General features: G+C 47.4%; 2 protein-coding genes across 3 annotated transcripts in view; one reads left to right on the top strand and one right to left on the bottom strand.

Moving 5' to 3' along the window:
- ITGB4 (integrin subunit beta 4) overlaps positions 1–9,367 on the top strand; it is a 47,621-nt gene extending 38,254 nt beyond the window's left edge. Inside the window, exons 29-40 of one of the 2 annotated variants that reach the window (XM_051995071.1) lie at positions 565–745; positions 1,715–1,852; positions 2,880–3,062; positions 3,151–3,282; positions 4,545–4,745; positions 5,559–5,789; positions 6,540–6,689; positions 7,805–7,993; positions 8,121–8,273; positions 8,431–8,595; positions 8,686–8,805; positions 8,929–9,367. In XM_051995071.1, coding sequence (XP_051851031.1) covers positions 565–745; positions 1,715–1,852; positions 2,880–3,062; positions 3,151–3,282; positions 4,545–4,745; positions 5,559–5,789; positions 6,540–6,689; positions 7,805–7,993; positions 8,121–8,273; positions 8,431–8,595; positions 8,686–8,805; positions 8,929–9,068 — 1,983 coding nt within the window. In that variant the 3' untranslated portion in view covers positions 9,069–9,367. The remainder of the gene's footprint in view (positions 1–564; positions 746–1,714; positions 1,853–2,879; positions 3,063–3,150; positions 3,283–4,544; positions 4,746–5,558; positions 5,790–6,539; positions 6,690–7,804; positions 7,994–8,120; positions 8,274–8,430; positions 8,596–8,685; positions 8,806–8,928) is intronic. The other variant, XM_051995072.1, reaches the window with a different exon arrangement.
- A 129-nt stretch (positions 9,368–9,496) lies between these two features.
- Positions 9,497–13,448, bottom strand: GALK1 (galactokinase 1). Its single transcript, XM_051995073.1, has 8 exons — positions 13,172–13,448; positions 11,436–11,625; positions 11,103–11,225; positions 10,700–10,835; positions 10,348–10,529; positions 10,014–10,164; positions 9,749–9,911; positions 9,497–9,671 (listed from the first exon to the last, which is right to left on the bottom strand). The coding sequence occupies exons 1-8, from the start codon at positions 13,334–13,336 to the stop codon at positions 9,600–9,602; spliced, it is 1,182 nt and encodes a 393-aa protein (XP_051851033.1). The 5' UTR covers positions 13,337–13,448; the 3' UTR covers positions 9,497–9,599.
- Positions 13,449–15,724: the final 2,276 nt, after the last annotated feature.

The following is a 15,724-nucleotide window of genomic DNA, read 5'->3' as shown; positions in this document are numbered from 1 at the left end:
TTTTGTTTAACTGATTGGTGATATCTCATTGAGTCATTTACTTCCATTTGCCCAATTCTAATTTTTAGTGAATTTTCTTCAGTTAACTGTTTTATCTCCTATCTCCAAATCATTTAGCCAATTGTGCTTTTAAAGGAGTTGTTTTGTTCAGTGGATTTTTTTTTTCCCATTTCATCAGTTCTTTTTTAAATTATTTTCTTTTTTTCAGTTCGCCAATACTAGTTTTTAAAAAGTTTTTTTCTTTTTCCATTTTACCAAATTCATTTTTAAAGGAGTTGTTTTCTTCCATTTCTGTGCTTCCTTTTCTAAGCTACTGTCTGCCCCACATTTTTAAAGCCCTGCCCTATAGAAGAAGTCCCATAGGGGACTGTGAATTCCTTCGGGAAATGTATAAGCACTTAGCATAGTACCTAGCATAGAGTAGGTATAATAAATGTTTGATTGATTGACTGATGGATGGTCCTGGGCTCTTTCCTTATGTATGGCCTTTTATACATAAGCCACTATATATGATAATCCAAGAGAAGGTCCTTTTCCTTCTGACATCTTTTACTTTGGGTACAGGTAAAATACTGGATACAGGGTGATCCTGAATCTGAGGCTCGGTTCCTTGATTGCAAAGTACCCTCAGTGGAGCTCAACAACCTATACCCATATTGTGACTATGAGATGAAGGTCTGTGCTTATGGGCCATCCGGTGAGGGACCTTATAGTCCCCTGGTATCCTGTCGTACCCATGAAGAAGGTAAGTCTTTCCCAGACTCTCTACCAAGGTTGCTCCTTTAAAAATAAAAAACTTTTATTTTTAATATATAGACTAAAGTAAACATTTCCATAACAAATATAATAACAAAGATGATTACATAGGAAAACTATGTGCAACTTGTTATTCCTTTTATACAACAAATTATCATATAAATTTCTTTTTTCTTTCCTCCTCACCTGCTCCCCTGCCTAGAGATGACCACCATTAGACATAAATAAGTATATCTATTCAAAATTATTCCTCACACAATTCTGTTTATCAGTTCTTTTTCTGCTTTAGATAGTGCCCTTTATGGCTAATTTGGGTTTTTATAATAGTCAAAATAACTTATTCATTCAAAGTCCTTTTTTTTTTTCCTTTGTGACCCCATGAACCATATTGTCCATGAATTTTTCTCTTTTTTTAAAATTGTATTTTATTTTTCCAAATACATGTAAAAATAGTTTTCAACATTCGCCTTTGCAAAATCTTGTATTCCAAATTTTCCTCTCTCTTCTCTCCCCTCTCCCCAAGACAGCAAGCAATCCAATATAGTTTAAACATGCACAATTCTCAAAGTCCTTCTTAAAACAATATTGCTGTTACTATATACAATGCTCTCTTGGTTCTGTTCATTATTTCTATGGTTTTCTAAGATCACTGGGCTTATCATTTCTTATGCACAATAGTTTTACAGCATTATCATACACCACAATGTATTCAGTCATTTCCCAATTGATGGGCAATTTCCCTGCAATTTCCACTTCTTTGCATAGGCTGTTCCTTCCTAACTCTCTTGTCTCTTGTCTAAAAGCAAGAGTAAATTCCTCCCATCCTCATCTCCATGGCTCCCCTTGATACCTGCTCTCGGAAGTCCGGGCCCTTCTGTCTTCACTCCCCACATTCTCAGGGATGCTGACCCCTAGAGACCCCTGCTCCTTTTCCCACCACTGACTGCTTCCCCCACAGTCCCCAGTGAACCTGGACGCCTGGCCTTCAACGTTGTTTCCTCCACCGTCACCCAGCTAAGCTGGGCCGAGCCTGCTGAGACCAATGGGGAGATCACAGCCTACGAGGTCTGCTACGGATTAGTCAACGAGGAGAACAGTAAGGATTCTGTGTCCCCGACCCTCTCCTCCAAAACCTGTAGTGCCGGCTTCCACTACCCAAGGCCCTGCAGGAAGAATGGCGGGCCTCTCAATACGCAGCTATAGGAAGGGAGAGAAGGAAGAAGAGTAGAAGCTGAAGCTTCAAGAGTCTAATGGCAGCAGCGTGTCTAGCTTTCTGCTCTGTGGAGAGGGCAATGCTATAGTTAATCCTGACTGATTTATAATCCAGAAATCATAGGGCTGAGAGAGCGAAATGCATTCCCTGTTGTTGTTTTCTTATTAGTTTACAGTACATTTGGCTCTGCTTGGTCACATATCTAGGGTCAAGTACTATTACACTGAATCATGCCGGAGCAGAAAAAAGTGGGATTCATAGAGGGGGAAGAAAAGCCATAAGGAAGCTGGTATGAAATTGTATAGATGATGTGATGAATGCATCAAGTGTTTGCTTTGGCAGAGAAGATTACTTAGCCTGGTCCCTACACAAGGATATCATGCAAATTCATGAATCAAGTAAAAACTGAGTGACTGTAATCAAGTGCCCTTTGTTTTTATATTGATTTTTAATCCAATTTAATTCTATCTTCACTATTATATATTCACTATATAGAACTTAATTCTATCTATTCCTAATAGACAAACAAATATAGATAGATGGATAGATACATATATAGAAACAGACAGAACAAGCATTTATTAAGTGCTTCCTATGTATTTGGCGCTACGCTAAGTATATATAAATACAAATACGATAACCCCTGCTCCGAAGGAACTTACATTCAAATGAGGAAAGACAATACACATAGGATATGTGAAGGAAAGGGAAGGAGATATTTTTTGCAAAATCAGCATTTATTCACTCCATTACCATATAGGAGGAAATGGACATCCAAAGAGCTGAAATTACTTTTTTGAGGTCCCCTAATTAGTCTATGTTAGAACTAAGACCAAAAAAAATTTTTTTTAATTAATAAAAAAAGAACTAAGACAAGATTCAAAGCATGATGTTCTCTTTCTTGTCCTAGAACCCATCGGGCCCATGAAAAAAGTACTGGTGGATACACCCAAGAAGCGGACATTGTTGATTGAGAACCTTCGAGAATCACAGCCCTATCGCTATACAGTAAAGGCCCGCAATGGGGCAGGCTGGGGGCCAGAGAGAGAAGCCATCATCAATCTTGCCACCCAACCCAAACGGCCCATGTCCAGTGAGTAGATGGCCTAGGTCGGGAGGCCAAGAGGGAGAAAGGGATAGCAGGATGGACCCCGCTTACTTCTCCCCCCTCCCATCCCTAGTCCCCATCATCCCAGACATCCCCATCGTGGACGCCCAAGGTGGGGAAGATTACGACAGCTTCCTCATGTACAGCGATGATGTTCTGCGTTCCCCTGCCAGCAGCCAGAGACCCAGTGTCTCTGACGACACAGGTACGTTGAGCTTGGAAGGAAAGGGCGGGGAGGGGGAGATCCCAGTGGGGAGACTCTTAGACAAAGGAGGGCAGACGGATGGCAGAACTGGGAGGACAGCGCCTGATTTTTGGTCATTCTTCCAACCCCTCATGAGCTGTCATGGGACCAGAGTACCCCATCCCGTAAACGGACAGTGGGCTGTGTTTGGAAACAGAGGAAGCACACATAGCCTGAAGGGACCGGTAGAAGGACCCTGGGATTCATTCAGGGAGAACACCTGCCTGTCACCCTCAGATTCACCAGTAGCCAAAGCAGGAGGATCTGAGGGAAACATAGCAAAAGTCCCTCTGCCCTAGCTGGCAGGAAAACAGACTTCCCAACTTGTCTCCAGTTCCAACAGGACACCTGTCCAGGCTCTTAGCGGGGAGGGCTCTGGGAGCCTCGGGAGTGGAGCCAGTCTTTTATTCCTAGCAGGATCTGAGACAACTCTCAGTCTCACTGCCATAGACACATTTTTCTTTCTTTTTTTGCCTTCCTCTTGTCCCTTTGTTCCTGTCTGCCAAAAGTGGCAAAAAGATCCACCCTTGACATCACTTCTAACCCCTTTCTAAATAGGATCACTTTTATCTCTGGGAGGATTCCAACGTCTGTAACATTTCTCCTGTCTACCACATGGGGAAAAATAGATTTGAAAAGATTTTTAAGAGAATAAAGTGCTATTGCCAATATGCAGGACCACCCTCAACTTCCTCTGGCCTTGTAAGGAGATTCCATAAGCATTGCTTAGCTTTATGGGGAGGGATTTGAGCCAAAGAAGATGGCTGATCTGTTTTAAGAAACTGGGGTTCAATGGTGGAGAGCCCCAGTTTGGGATAGAGAATTCCAGTCCCAACTCTAATAATAATTAGCTGTGTGACTATGTAATTTCCCTCTTGGCCTATTTCTTCACTCCCACAGCTACAATATTCCAGGACTCTGGTCCCAAACAGAGGAGAAAACACTCTCAATCTTTTACCCTCTTTGTCTATCCTTTTGCAAGGTCCTTTTGGTGTTATTGCCAAAAAAAGACCTTTTCTTTCATATCAACAATCAAATGTAGAAACCCCTTGCATTTTCCTTCCAAATGATGGGCGGATGACTCGGATACTAATTGTCCAACCACTGCAGGTAGCTAATTCTGACCCAATTCTGACAAAAAGTTATAGGTCGCCACTTCTATCAATCCAGATCTATTTCCATCCCGGGGGGCAGTGCCAACCTGCCCCTTCATTGTTCCCAAGGCTCCTGCTGGAAGTTCGAGCCACTGCCAGGGGAGAACCTGAATTTCCGGCAGATCACGTGGCAGCTGCCCCCAGAATTCATCCCCCGCCTGTCCAGCAGCAGCGGGCTCTCCTCTGAGGCTGAGGGGCTCATCCTGCCCCAGGATGATAGCAACCCAGGAGACAGTCTTCCCCGAAGGGGGACCCCCCACCCCCCAGCAGGTGACAGAGGAAGCCCTTGCCCTGCTGTCCGAGAGTCAGGCACACATGACTTTTGCTCCTTAAACAGCTTCCCCACTTCCTCTTCCCTTGACACTGTAATGTGATGGACAAGCTGGCACAGCTGGCAGCGCCCGCACATACCCACAAAACATTGGTACACACACGTCCACTCCCTGTCCCCAGACAGAATGGTCACAGTATTCTGGGTGATGGAACAGGGCTGGTGTGGGGGAAGACCAAAGACTGGCTCACGAGAAGAGCTGATCTCTAAGTCCCAGAGCTACCAAGGCAGAGGCTGGCAAGACTTCCCTGAAGTCACTGCCAACCCTTTCTGCTCGAATGAAAGCCTTCTTTCCAGGGCTTCACAGAATGGTTCAGGAGCAGCCAGAGGAGAGTGTGCAGCCTGCCTGAAGCAGCTCCCTGGGAGGGGAATTTATCCAAAACACAAAGCAAATCAGAACCCCACAGGTTTCTAGGGAAGGTCAGAGAATTCCAGGAAAACTGGATTTGGGGCAAAAACTCTCAGGAATCTGGTTCTCTGCTTTTCCCTGTCCTTTCCCCCATGCCCCAGTGAGAGTAATCTGACCTGAATCAGCTCTAGGTTTTTACAACCTGGAAGTTCACCCAGGTGAAACACTGGGCTGAGACATTGCTGGAGGGGAAAGACGCCCTAGTGTGGAGCCAAATCTGGGCAAATTGGGGGGCTTCAGTTTCTTTATCAGTAAAATCAGGAGGGCTGGGCCAAATGAGTTCTGAAATCCTTTCCCAGTCCCGAGCTGGACTGCCTGATGGTCCCCTGCCCTCCCTTCACAGAGCACTTACTGAATGGGAGGCTGGACTTCGTTTTCCCGGGCAGTGCCAACTCACTGCACAGGATGACCACCACCACATCCAACTACGGCACCCATCTGAGCCCCCACCCACAGCACCGAATACTAAGCACTTCTTCCACTCTCACCCAAGACTACCATTCCCTGACGCGCACAGAGCACTCGGCAACCCTCCCCCGAGACTACTCCACACTGGCCTCCGTCTCTTCCTACGGTGAGTGACCAGGACGCACCGCGGGGCGAGGGAGGGGCAAGCGCTCATGTGGGCGCCGGCTGTCCTCCTGTTAATCCTGTTTTTCTAGATTTCCACAGGCCTGACGCAGCGGCCGGACACTGCCCCAACTACTCACTCTCTCCATTTTATCCATCTTAGGCCTGGCTCCCATTCAGGAAGATGGGGGGAGCAGGCCCCCCGGGGCTCGGGTTTCTGTGCCCAAGGACCGAGTCCGGGTGAAGGGTGTCCATTCCTACAGTGGCTTTCAGGATTCTGTAATTCTGAGCAGACCAGCAGCACGCTGGGGCCCAGGTAGAGGCGCAGCGGTCCGCCCTGTAGCACACTGGCTGCTGTGCCCCAGCTACCTGTTCCAACCCCTCATTCCATTGGCAGACTCCACGCTGGGCCCACCAGAGCAGCTAACCCTTCACTTCCTGCTTGTGCTGCCAGCCTAATGACACTCTGATAGCTATTTCCTAAGGAAGGGGTGGGGGGCCTTCCTTAGTGGTTGTTCCACTATGGAAAGCAGACTAGAGGGAGGGGTCACAGACTGGTGGGCAAGCACAAGTTCCAATTCCTTTTGAAGGCGTTATTAATTAGGCGAATGAGCCATCCTGGACTGGTCACAGGTGCAAGATGCTTTCAGGATCCTAGCCCACCGTGGCAATGAGGGGGCCTCTTATAGGAGCTGACTCCAAACTCCCTGCCTGCCCAACTCCCCATTCTACCCTCCACTTTTCCTTCCTCCAGAATCCCGTCTGCCGTCTGGGGTACCTGACACCCCCACCCGCCTGGTATTCTCGGCCTTGGGACCAACATCCCTCAAAGTAAGCTGGCAGGAGCCACAATGTGATCGGGCCCTGCAAGGCTACAGCATGGAGTACCAGCTGCTGAGTGGAGGTAAGGGTCCCCCAACAGGACCTTATCGGACTCCTAGAGCCACCCTATAGGATGGACTTTTGGGGGAGTTTTTTTTTTTTTTTTTTTTTTGCTGAGGCAATTGGGGTTAAGTGACTTGCCCAGGGTCACACAGCCAGGAAGTGTTAAGTGTAGGATGGATATATTTTAATGCCTCAGACTGATCTATATGAGTGTACACAGGAGGGGTAAAGAGTAAATTTAATGGCTCCTAATCTAGATCAAAGGGCTGGCTATTTGGGCCACAAGTTGCCAGGCAATAAACAGATACTTTCTGGAGGACTTTACTGAAGCCCTAAGGGCTGGGATCAGATGAGAAAATGAAATATTCAAGATAACAATCCTTGGTAGTAAGATTCCTCATGGAAATATTCACTTTACATGACTCCTGGTCGGGAATGTGACAGAACTGACAACTGTTGAAATTCTGTAATTCTAAGAATCTCCCAGTACAGCTCTGGGGAGCATGTGCCAAAAGATGGTGAGATTAGCTCCTTATTTCTCAACCTGGATTTCATAATGCTTTAATGAAGTTCTCCGGCTGGTGGTTGTCCTTTGTTCCTCAAGAGAGCCAAAATGACATCACTAATGTTAGAGTCAAGTTACAGTGTGATCAGACCAACACAAGCTTAGAATGCTCTGCCACAGATTGGGCACAAATACCCACAAAGAAAACAAAATGGTGATGAGAGTAGACTGCACCTTACTTTTCTTTCTACCAGCAAGCCCCAGAGCTAAGCATAGAAATTTATGGGAAGAATGAAATGAATTCTTCATTTGCAGATTTCAGAAAAAGGTCTCCAAAAATTCTCCAAGGCATCCCTATTCCTTCCCATTTCTACCTGTTTCTGGTCTTCCTTTCCCTCTTCCAGTACTATTCTTTCCTTTTTCTTCTCATTTTGCATTTCAAGGATCCTCATTGGATCCAGTACCACCCCAGTAATTTCAACCCACTTGCTCACAAATAAAAATCTTAGGTTCCATCTTTTAGGTAGCATGTCACAAAGTGAAAAGGACTGGAAGAAAACATTCCCTCACTTGGATTTGGATTCCAAAGTAGGTGGAGACCCACTCCCTTTGTTCATTCCCTCTCCAAGGTGAGCTGCACAGGCTACACATCAATGACCCTCACCAGACCTCTGTGGTCGTGGAAGACCTCCTGCCTAATCACTCCTACATCTTCCGGGTCCGGGCCCAGAGCCAGGAAGGCTGGGGTCCAGAGCGTGAGGGTGTCATCACCATTGAGTCCCAGGTGCACCCCGAAAGTCCACTCTCTCCTCTGCCAGGTGAGACTGACCTTCCTGCCCCATTTTTTCTTGGGAAGCTAACTTGGGCTTGGCTAAGCATGACTCCTTACTCCCTCTCTTACGCCTTTCTATTTACTGATTGAATCTCACCCCCTTCCCACTTCAGGTTCACCCTTCACTCTGAGCACTCCCAGTGCCCCAGGTCCCTTGGTATTCACAGCCTTAAGTCCGGATTCACTGCAGATGAGCTGGGAACGACCTCGCCGACCCAATGGGGACATCCTGGGGTACCTGGTGACCTGTGAGATGGCCCATGGAGGTAGCTGTCTATGGCTTCAAAATTCCCAAACTTTTTCTACACTTATACTCTCTTCAAGAGAAAAAGGAGGGATTCTAGGAAATGGGAATAGGAGAGGAGGGGACATCTGAGAAGGGGAGGAGCTCCTAACCTTGCTCTTGATCACCTCTCTCTTCAGGTCCATCCACTACCTTCCAGGTGGAAGGCGACCACCTGGAGAACCGGCTGACAGTGCCGGGTCTGAGTGAAAACGTGCCTTACAAATTCAAAGTCCAGGCAAAGACAACGCAAGGTTTTGGGCCAGAGCGTGAGGGCATCATCACTATTGAATCTCAGAATGGAGGTAGGTCGAGAACACCCCCAGATCTGCCCCTCTGCCTGGTCTGCTGAGCCCCAAATACCCTTCTTACCTCCCCCACTGCCTCTATTCCAGGTCCCTTTCCACAGCTGGGAGGGCACTTTGGGCTTCAGCAGGAGGTGGCTCAGTTTCCCAGAGAGTACAGCAGCATCACCACAGCAACCCATTCTAGCATCACCAAGCCCTTCTTAGCAGGTGAGGCAGGTCTCTGGGGGAGGGCTGCACCTGGCCAGGCCTGGTTCTTTCTGGCTGGGGGACACAGCAAGCACAGGGGAGAGGCCGGGAGCACTCACCTCCACCTCCACTTGTCCTCTGCAGACGGACTGGTCCTAGGGACCCAGCAGCTTGAGGCCGGAGGCTCCCTCACTCGTCAGGTGACGCAGGAATATGTGAGCCGAACACTAACGTCTAGCGGGACCCTGACCAAGCAGCTCGAGCGCCAGTTCTTCCAAACATGAGAGGTCCTCTGGCACCAGTGCACCTCTCCCCGTTCTTCCTTCTTTCCCCTAAACCAGCCTATGGCACTTCCAAAGAGTGAGGGAATCATTGCTCTTTGCCAACCCTACCCTGATTATCCTCGAGGGGACAAAGTGGGGGTACAGACTCCCGGGGGAGGGAGGGGAGATGAGGGTACAGAATACTATCCAACAGGTCTGGCCTGCAGCTCCAAATTCAATCTGTAACCAAATAGCTGATTAGAGGGGGGCCTCTAATCTTCATCTTGCCACTTAATAATAATAAATGTTTTTGCTACCAATTGGTTCTTCCATCGTCATGGCTTCAGGACCCAACAAGATGGCAGGCTCCTGGGAGTAGAGGAGCCCATCATTTGATAGCATGCCCTCTCCCGTCCCTCAATTGCTTTCCCAACATAAAACACTCAAAGTTGTAGACATTTATTTGCAATTTAATGGTTCATACACAGATGGCTTCTGCCCTAATTCACCCACCCAGGGAAAGGTCATCCTGGATCTGAGGTGTCGAACTCTTCACAGAGGCTGCACTTTAGCTCCATTACCTGCTTTTGAGACGTAAAAGGTAACAGTCCCTTTGTAGTGTTCCTGCAAAAGAAAATGGGCCTGAGTACAAGAGCCCAGAACCTGCTTCTCCATTTCCCCAACCCCAAAGGGCCACCTACCTGGATATGCTGCACGGTTCTGGAAACTGCCTCAGCATCCAGGAGGGTGATTGTACATCCACCAAAGCCGCCTCCGGTCATTCGACTGCCATACACCCCAGGTACCGAGAGGGCCAGCATCACCAATTGGTCCAGTTCAGGGCAGCTCACCTCAAAGTCATCCCTGGAAAAGGCACAAGTTACCTGAGATTGGGAGAAGGAGCCAGGGAGAGCCCAGGCTCAGGGAAACTAGCCAGGCTGGATGTGGGAAGCCGCCCAATCCTACCTGAGTGAGTTATGGCTTTCCACCATGAGTTGGCCAAAATCTTGGTAGTTACTTGCGCTCAAAGCAACAGCAGCTTCCGAGGTGCGCTGAATCTCACTCACGACGTGCCGGGCCCGCCGATATTGCTCCTTGGTCAATGTCGTCTTCTTAGCTAAGAGGAAATAGAACTCAGCAAATCCTCACGTGCATGGGGTACCCTGAAGAAGGGAGCCAGTCTCCTTCCCCAGTGTCTGAGCAGCAATTAGGAAAAGGGCCCCTAAGCGGTCTCAGGAGGACAAGGGGTAAGTGGTGCTCAGGAGGGAAGCTCCTTTCCCCAAAAACACCTGGTCCTTACCCTCAAGATACTCCATGTCTACTTCTCGCAAACTCTTCTTGCCCAGTGCCTTGGCAGCCGATTCGCACTGACTGCGCCGGACAGGGTACTCGGAAGAAGCGAGGGAATGACGGACATTGGAGTTGGCAATGAGAAACACAATCCCTGGGTCTGACAGAGGCACAGGACTCGTCTCCAGGGACCTGGGGAGAAAAAAAGGCCATTTTTTTCCCATTTAAGGGGCACTATCTGGCCCTAGAGGCAGAGGAAAAGTCACCGATAGGCCTTTGGGGGCCCAGTGAGAACACAAGAATGAGAAAAGCAGCGAGGAAGCCAGGAGGACAGAGCGTGGAAGAGGAACAAAGTCCCTGACCTGCAATCAATGAGCAGTGCGTTGCCCTTCTGCCCGCACAGTGTGATGATCTGGTCCATGATGCCACAGGGCACCCCTGCAAAGGTGTGCTCTGCCTTCTGGCACACCTGGGCACGCTCGGTTGCTGTCCTAGAGTCTATGGCACATAGATGGGTGGAGTGGGAAAAGTGGGGCTAAGTAAGGTACACAGGAGCAAGGAAGGAGGTCCTAGGGATCCCTTGTCTAGTGTTGGTCCAGGGGAGAAGGGCAGGAAAAGGGGTGTAAGGGGAAGAGCTAGCCCCAAAGTGGGGAACTCAGGCAAAGATTCCCAACCCCAACCTTGAGCCAAGGTAAGAATAAGGTTTCTCCAGTAATTAGGGGGTTCCTAGTGAGAAAAGGCAGGGAAGCTGGGGCCTGACGGTACCTGGGCGAAGTTGTTGCAAGAAGGTATAAGTGGCCACTTCCAGAGATGCAGAACTAGACAGCCCACCCCCCAGAGGCACTGAGCTGGCCACCACTGCGTTGAAGCCAGGGAGAGGACCAGTTGCTAGAGAAAAAAATTAGGGAGAAAGAATTAGGGGATATTAGGTAATAGTGACTGGCATGTAAAAGAACTGCATGTCCCTAGAGAGGAGAATGGACTGGGATCTGGGAAAGCTACCTCCCACCCTGCCTAGTAAGTGGGCATTATGAACTGTGTTGTCTCACAACTAATGTCCAAAGGGAACCATCTCCCTCCTTCCTCCCAGCCGCAGACCTAGGTAATGCTGTATCACCCCCTTCACATAGTTGGCCCAACGAGGCTCCCCGGGCTCCAGAGGCTTCTCTGCAGTGGGTACTGGGAACTCCACCCGCTTTGGCTCATCAGCATTATCGGAGGTTGTCACACAACAGATGAGCCCATCCGTCCGTGGAGTTCCTACCATCACTGTCACCAGCTCCAGAGCCTGTGAGGGAGAAAGAACAGAGAAGCCTTAGCCCACCGTCTCCATTAAGCTCCTCCTGAGGGTTTAAAAACTGGAAGAGTGCCAAAGACAGACAATCCAGGGAGCCCAAGCCTGAGATTCCCCCTTCCACCAAACTTTTCTGCATTCCCAGCTGAAATGGGAACCTGATGGGACATGGGGGTGGGGAGCGACTGGTCCCCAGAAACATTAAAATTTTACTTAAAGTTAAAAATCACTGAACTGATGGGGGAAGCTCTAACCCTTCCCCCTCCCCCACCTCTCCTGGGTCTTCAGGGATGAGGCCAAAGGATACAATAATCACAGATCTGGACTCTGCCCCATGAAGCAGGGGCTCCAGGTACTGCAAACGGAAGAGGCCAGAGGGAGAGCAGGAGCAAAGGGGCCCAGATCTCTTGAATGGGGAGGATAACCTTGAACCTACACATGTGCCTTTTTAAACATGAGATAGCATAAAGACCTTGGATTAGGAAGGCTTTCTAGGTCACATCTATCTCACCACAGAGCCTCAGATAAAAGAAAGGCCTCCCAACAGAAGCCTGCTCAAATCCCTTGGGGCTTTAAATTTTTATTCTAAAATACAGGACCCGCAAGGTAGGAATTCCAGCGAGCCAGCGATAAAAGAAAGGCCTCGGAGGCAGCTGGGTGGTGCAGAGGAAAGAGCACCAGATCTGAAGTCAGGAGGTCTAAGTTCAAATCTGATCTCGGACCCTTAACACTTCCAAGCTGTGTGACCCGGGGCACATCACTTAACCCCAAGCCTTAGCAAAATATGGCGCAGTACAGATACAGCCATTATACATATATATACATAAAATGCCCTCCCGTAACAGAAACCTGCTCGAACCCCCTTCAGCTTTTTATAATGACTTTATTCTAAAGTATAAGACCCTTAGCATCCAGAGACAGAAGGAATTTCATCCCGACCTCTTAAAAAAAAAAAAAAAAAAAGCCCACAGAGGGGCAGCTAGATGGCGCAGTGTATAGAGCGCGAGCCATGAACTCAGGAGGACCTTAACACTGCCTAGCCATGTGACCTTGGGCAAGTCACTTAACCCCAATTGCCTCAGCGCAAAAAAAACCTCAAAAAACCAAAAAAAAGCCCACAGAAAGTGAGGGAAGAGGCTCGGCCGTAGGAGCCCGAAACATTTTTCCCCCTGCAAATTTCTATTTCCCCGGGAAATCTCTCTTCTTCCTTCCCAATGATATGGCGGGGGAAAGCCACAATCCCATTCCAGCTCAGTTACTCGCCCAGCTGGCCCTCACCCACAAGAGTTCCTCTACACCAAAACTGTATGCAAAGAGGGATCGTCGCCCAATTCGCCGAAGGAGCTTTTCCCCTAGCACGAGGAGTCGGCGTTCCCCCGCACAAGAGCGCCTTCCCTAGCCACAGTAACTGGGGGGCGGCAGTTTTCCTTAAGAAACTTTAAGAGAAAAGACGGGGGAAAGAAGGGGGTCGGAGGGGCAGTGGTCTGCAAGGTTCACAGGTATCCTCCCCCCAACCACCCCTGAGCTCCGGGATCCTCACCATGGGCAGCACCAGGCCATCGTTGTAGTCCGTGTGCTCCCCGATCAGGTTGACACGGCCTGGGGCAGACACCGCCAGGGTGGGTTCAGATTCGAACTCCTTCTGGAAGGTCCCGCGGGCCTCTTCTAAGACCCCACGGACCTCAGGGTACCGAGAAATAGGCATGGTGCTCTCCCCGCCGCAAACAGAAGCGAACAGGACCTGGGCAAGGCAAGCCACTCCAATCACGCCAGCATGCTATGGGGCGGAGCCAAAGCGCCGCGCTCTCGATCCCGCACGAGCTGGCCTCGCTCCAAGCAGCACCAGCCCCGCCCCAAGCAGCACTAGCCCCGCCCCTCCCCCGAAACGGCCGGGAATCTGAACCCTGCTAGTCTGTATTCTATCCCGCAAGCGCTCACGCTCCTCCCCCTAATCGAATTCCGCCCCGCTTCTCCCCCGAGACAGACGTGCGGGCGGGCGCGTGCATGCGTAACTTCATCTTCGCCATCGGGCCCCCAGTAAACGATCGCGTCTGTGTTTGTGGAGACGTGACTTAGCTCCAGTAATCAGAAAGGACCCTGGGAACCATCTAGTCCAGTCCCCCGGTTTTATAGAGGAGGAAGCCGAGACCCGGGGACATTAAAGTCCCGGGCTTGTTCCGTTTTGCCCTGAAAATTGCTCTTCCTCTAGTCTTGCTTTTTTGCAAACGCAGCATGGCGTTGGCGGCGGGTGGGTCTAGCTTTCTCTGCGGAGAGTCTGGCTGGACTTCCCGAAAAGTTGGAAGGCGGGCTTTGCCTTCCCCGAGACGTGCAAAATATGGCGTCGACAATTAAAGAATGGAATCAACTCAGATAAAGATAAGGAAAATTGACCATGGAGATGAGAGTCTTTTTTTCTTTGGCAATTGGGGTTAAGTGACTTCCCAGGGTCACAGTTAGGAAGTGTCTGAGGTAAAATTTGAACTCAGGGCCTCATGACCAGGGTTTTTGCTCCATCCAACTAGCTGCCCCAGAGTTATTTCTAATAATATATGCGTACTATACCAAAAACTAGCCTATATAACAGCACAAGTATAAAGGATGCAGTATCCCCAAAATCATCCTATATATTAACATATAATAATATGAATATGAAGAATAAAAGATATATTGTATAGCCCTGATATACTGGGTGTCACAAAAATCTGACTGCAATTTTAAGCTTAAAAGTTGCACTAAGCCTTCTGGGACATTATAGCAACACAAATTGCACATACACAGACATAGACATAGAAAGAGAGAATTGCAATATGCACATAGGAACATACAGAAACAAAGGAATATACAGCGTATATACAGGAACTCTATATAGATATGTATGTACATATCTATGTAGAGGAACTCTATATAGCTATATATCTAAATACATATCTATATATAAGAACTATATAAATATGTATCTAGATACATATCTACATATAGTAATATGCATTCCAATCTGTAAATGTAGAATATGTGTGAATATAAAAATTACATTTTATATATGTTATTATTATTATCATTAAATACAAAACTAACTGCCCTTATTCTAATGGGAGAAAACCAAAGGGAGTGATAGCCAAAGAGGCAATGTTATTCAAGAAGTTAAATTTATACTAAGAAGGGCAAAAGAAAGGCAATGACAGTAGTTTATTTATTTAATTTTTACTTCTAGGTCCAGGTTTTTTCTCTCTATGAGCTCTCTCAACCACTGAGAAGATTAAAAAGAAAAATACAATATCATTATACATACGAAATTATACAAAACATATCCATATTAGGATGGCAGAGTCGTTTTGATAATAATTCATGGTTCCAGAACTAAGATTGGAAGGAAAGAACAAGCATTAATTTTTATTTTTTTTTCCACTTTTGGGGGAGTTATTTTATCTATTGTGACATTTTGAACTACAAGAAACAGCATTTGTTGAATTCAGAAAGCCCTGGAGAGACTTAAATAAACTGATGTTAAGTGAAGTGAATAGAACCAAGAAAACACTGTACACCGTAACAAGATTATGTGATCAACCCAAATGGATGGGCTTCTTTTCAACAATGAGGTGATTCAGGCCAATTCCAATAGACTTGTGATGAAAGAGCAGTCTGGGTCCAGAGAGCGGACTACAGGGACTGAATGTTGGATCATAACACAGTATTTTCACTTTTATTTATTTATTTATTATTGTTTGCTTGTTTGTTAGTTTTTCTTTCTCATTTTTTTGTTCCTTTTTGATCTGATTTTTCTTGTGCAGCACAATAAATGCAGAAATATGTGTAGAAGAACTGCATGTGTTTAACATAAATTGGATTACTTGTTAAGGGAGAGGAGAGAGGGAGGGAGAAGAAAAATTTGGAACACAAGGCTTTGCAAGAATGAATATATTTTGAAATAAAAGCTATTGTTTTTTTAAAAAAAGAGAGAGAAGAAACAGCATTTATTAAGCTTCTACTATGTGTTTGACACTATACTAAGTACTTTACAAATATCATCCTCATTTTCCAGTTAAAGAGACAAGGCCAGTTTTGATCTCAGGAAGAGTCTTCCTGATTGATTCCA

This window comes from Antechinus flavipes, chromosome 4, assembly GCF_016432865.1.
Source record: "Antechinus flavipes isolate AdamAnt ecotype Samford, QLD, Australia chromosome 4, AdamAnt_v2, whole genome shotgun sequence".
NCBI lineage: Eukaryota > Metazoa > Chordata > Mammalia > Dasyuromorphia > Dasyuridae > Antechinus > Antechinus flavipes.
The sequence above is the reverse complement of the archived record's forward strand: the minus strand, read 5'-3'. Positions and strand labels throughout refer to the sequence as shown.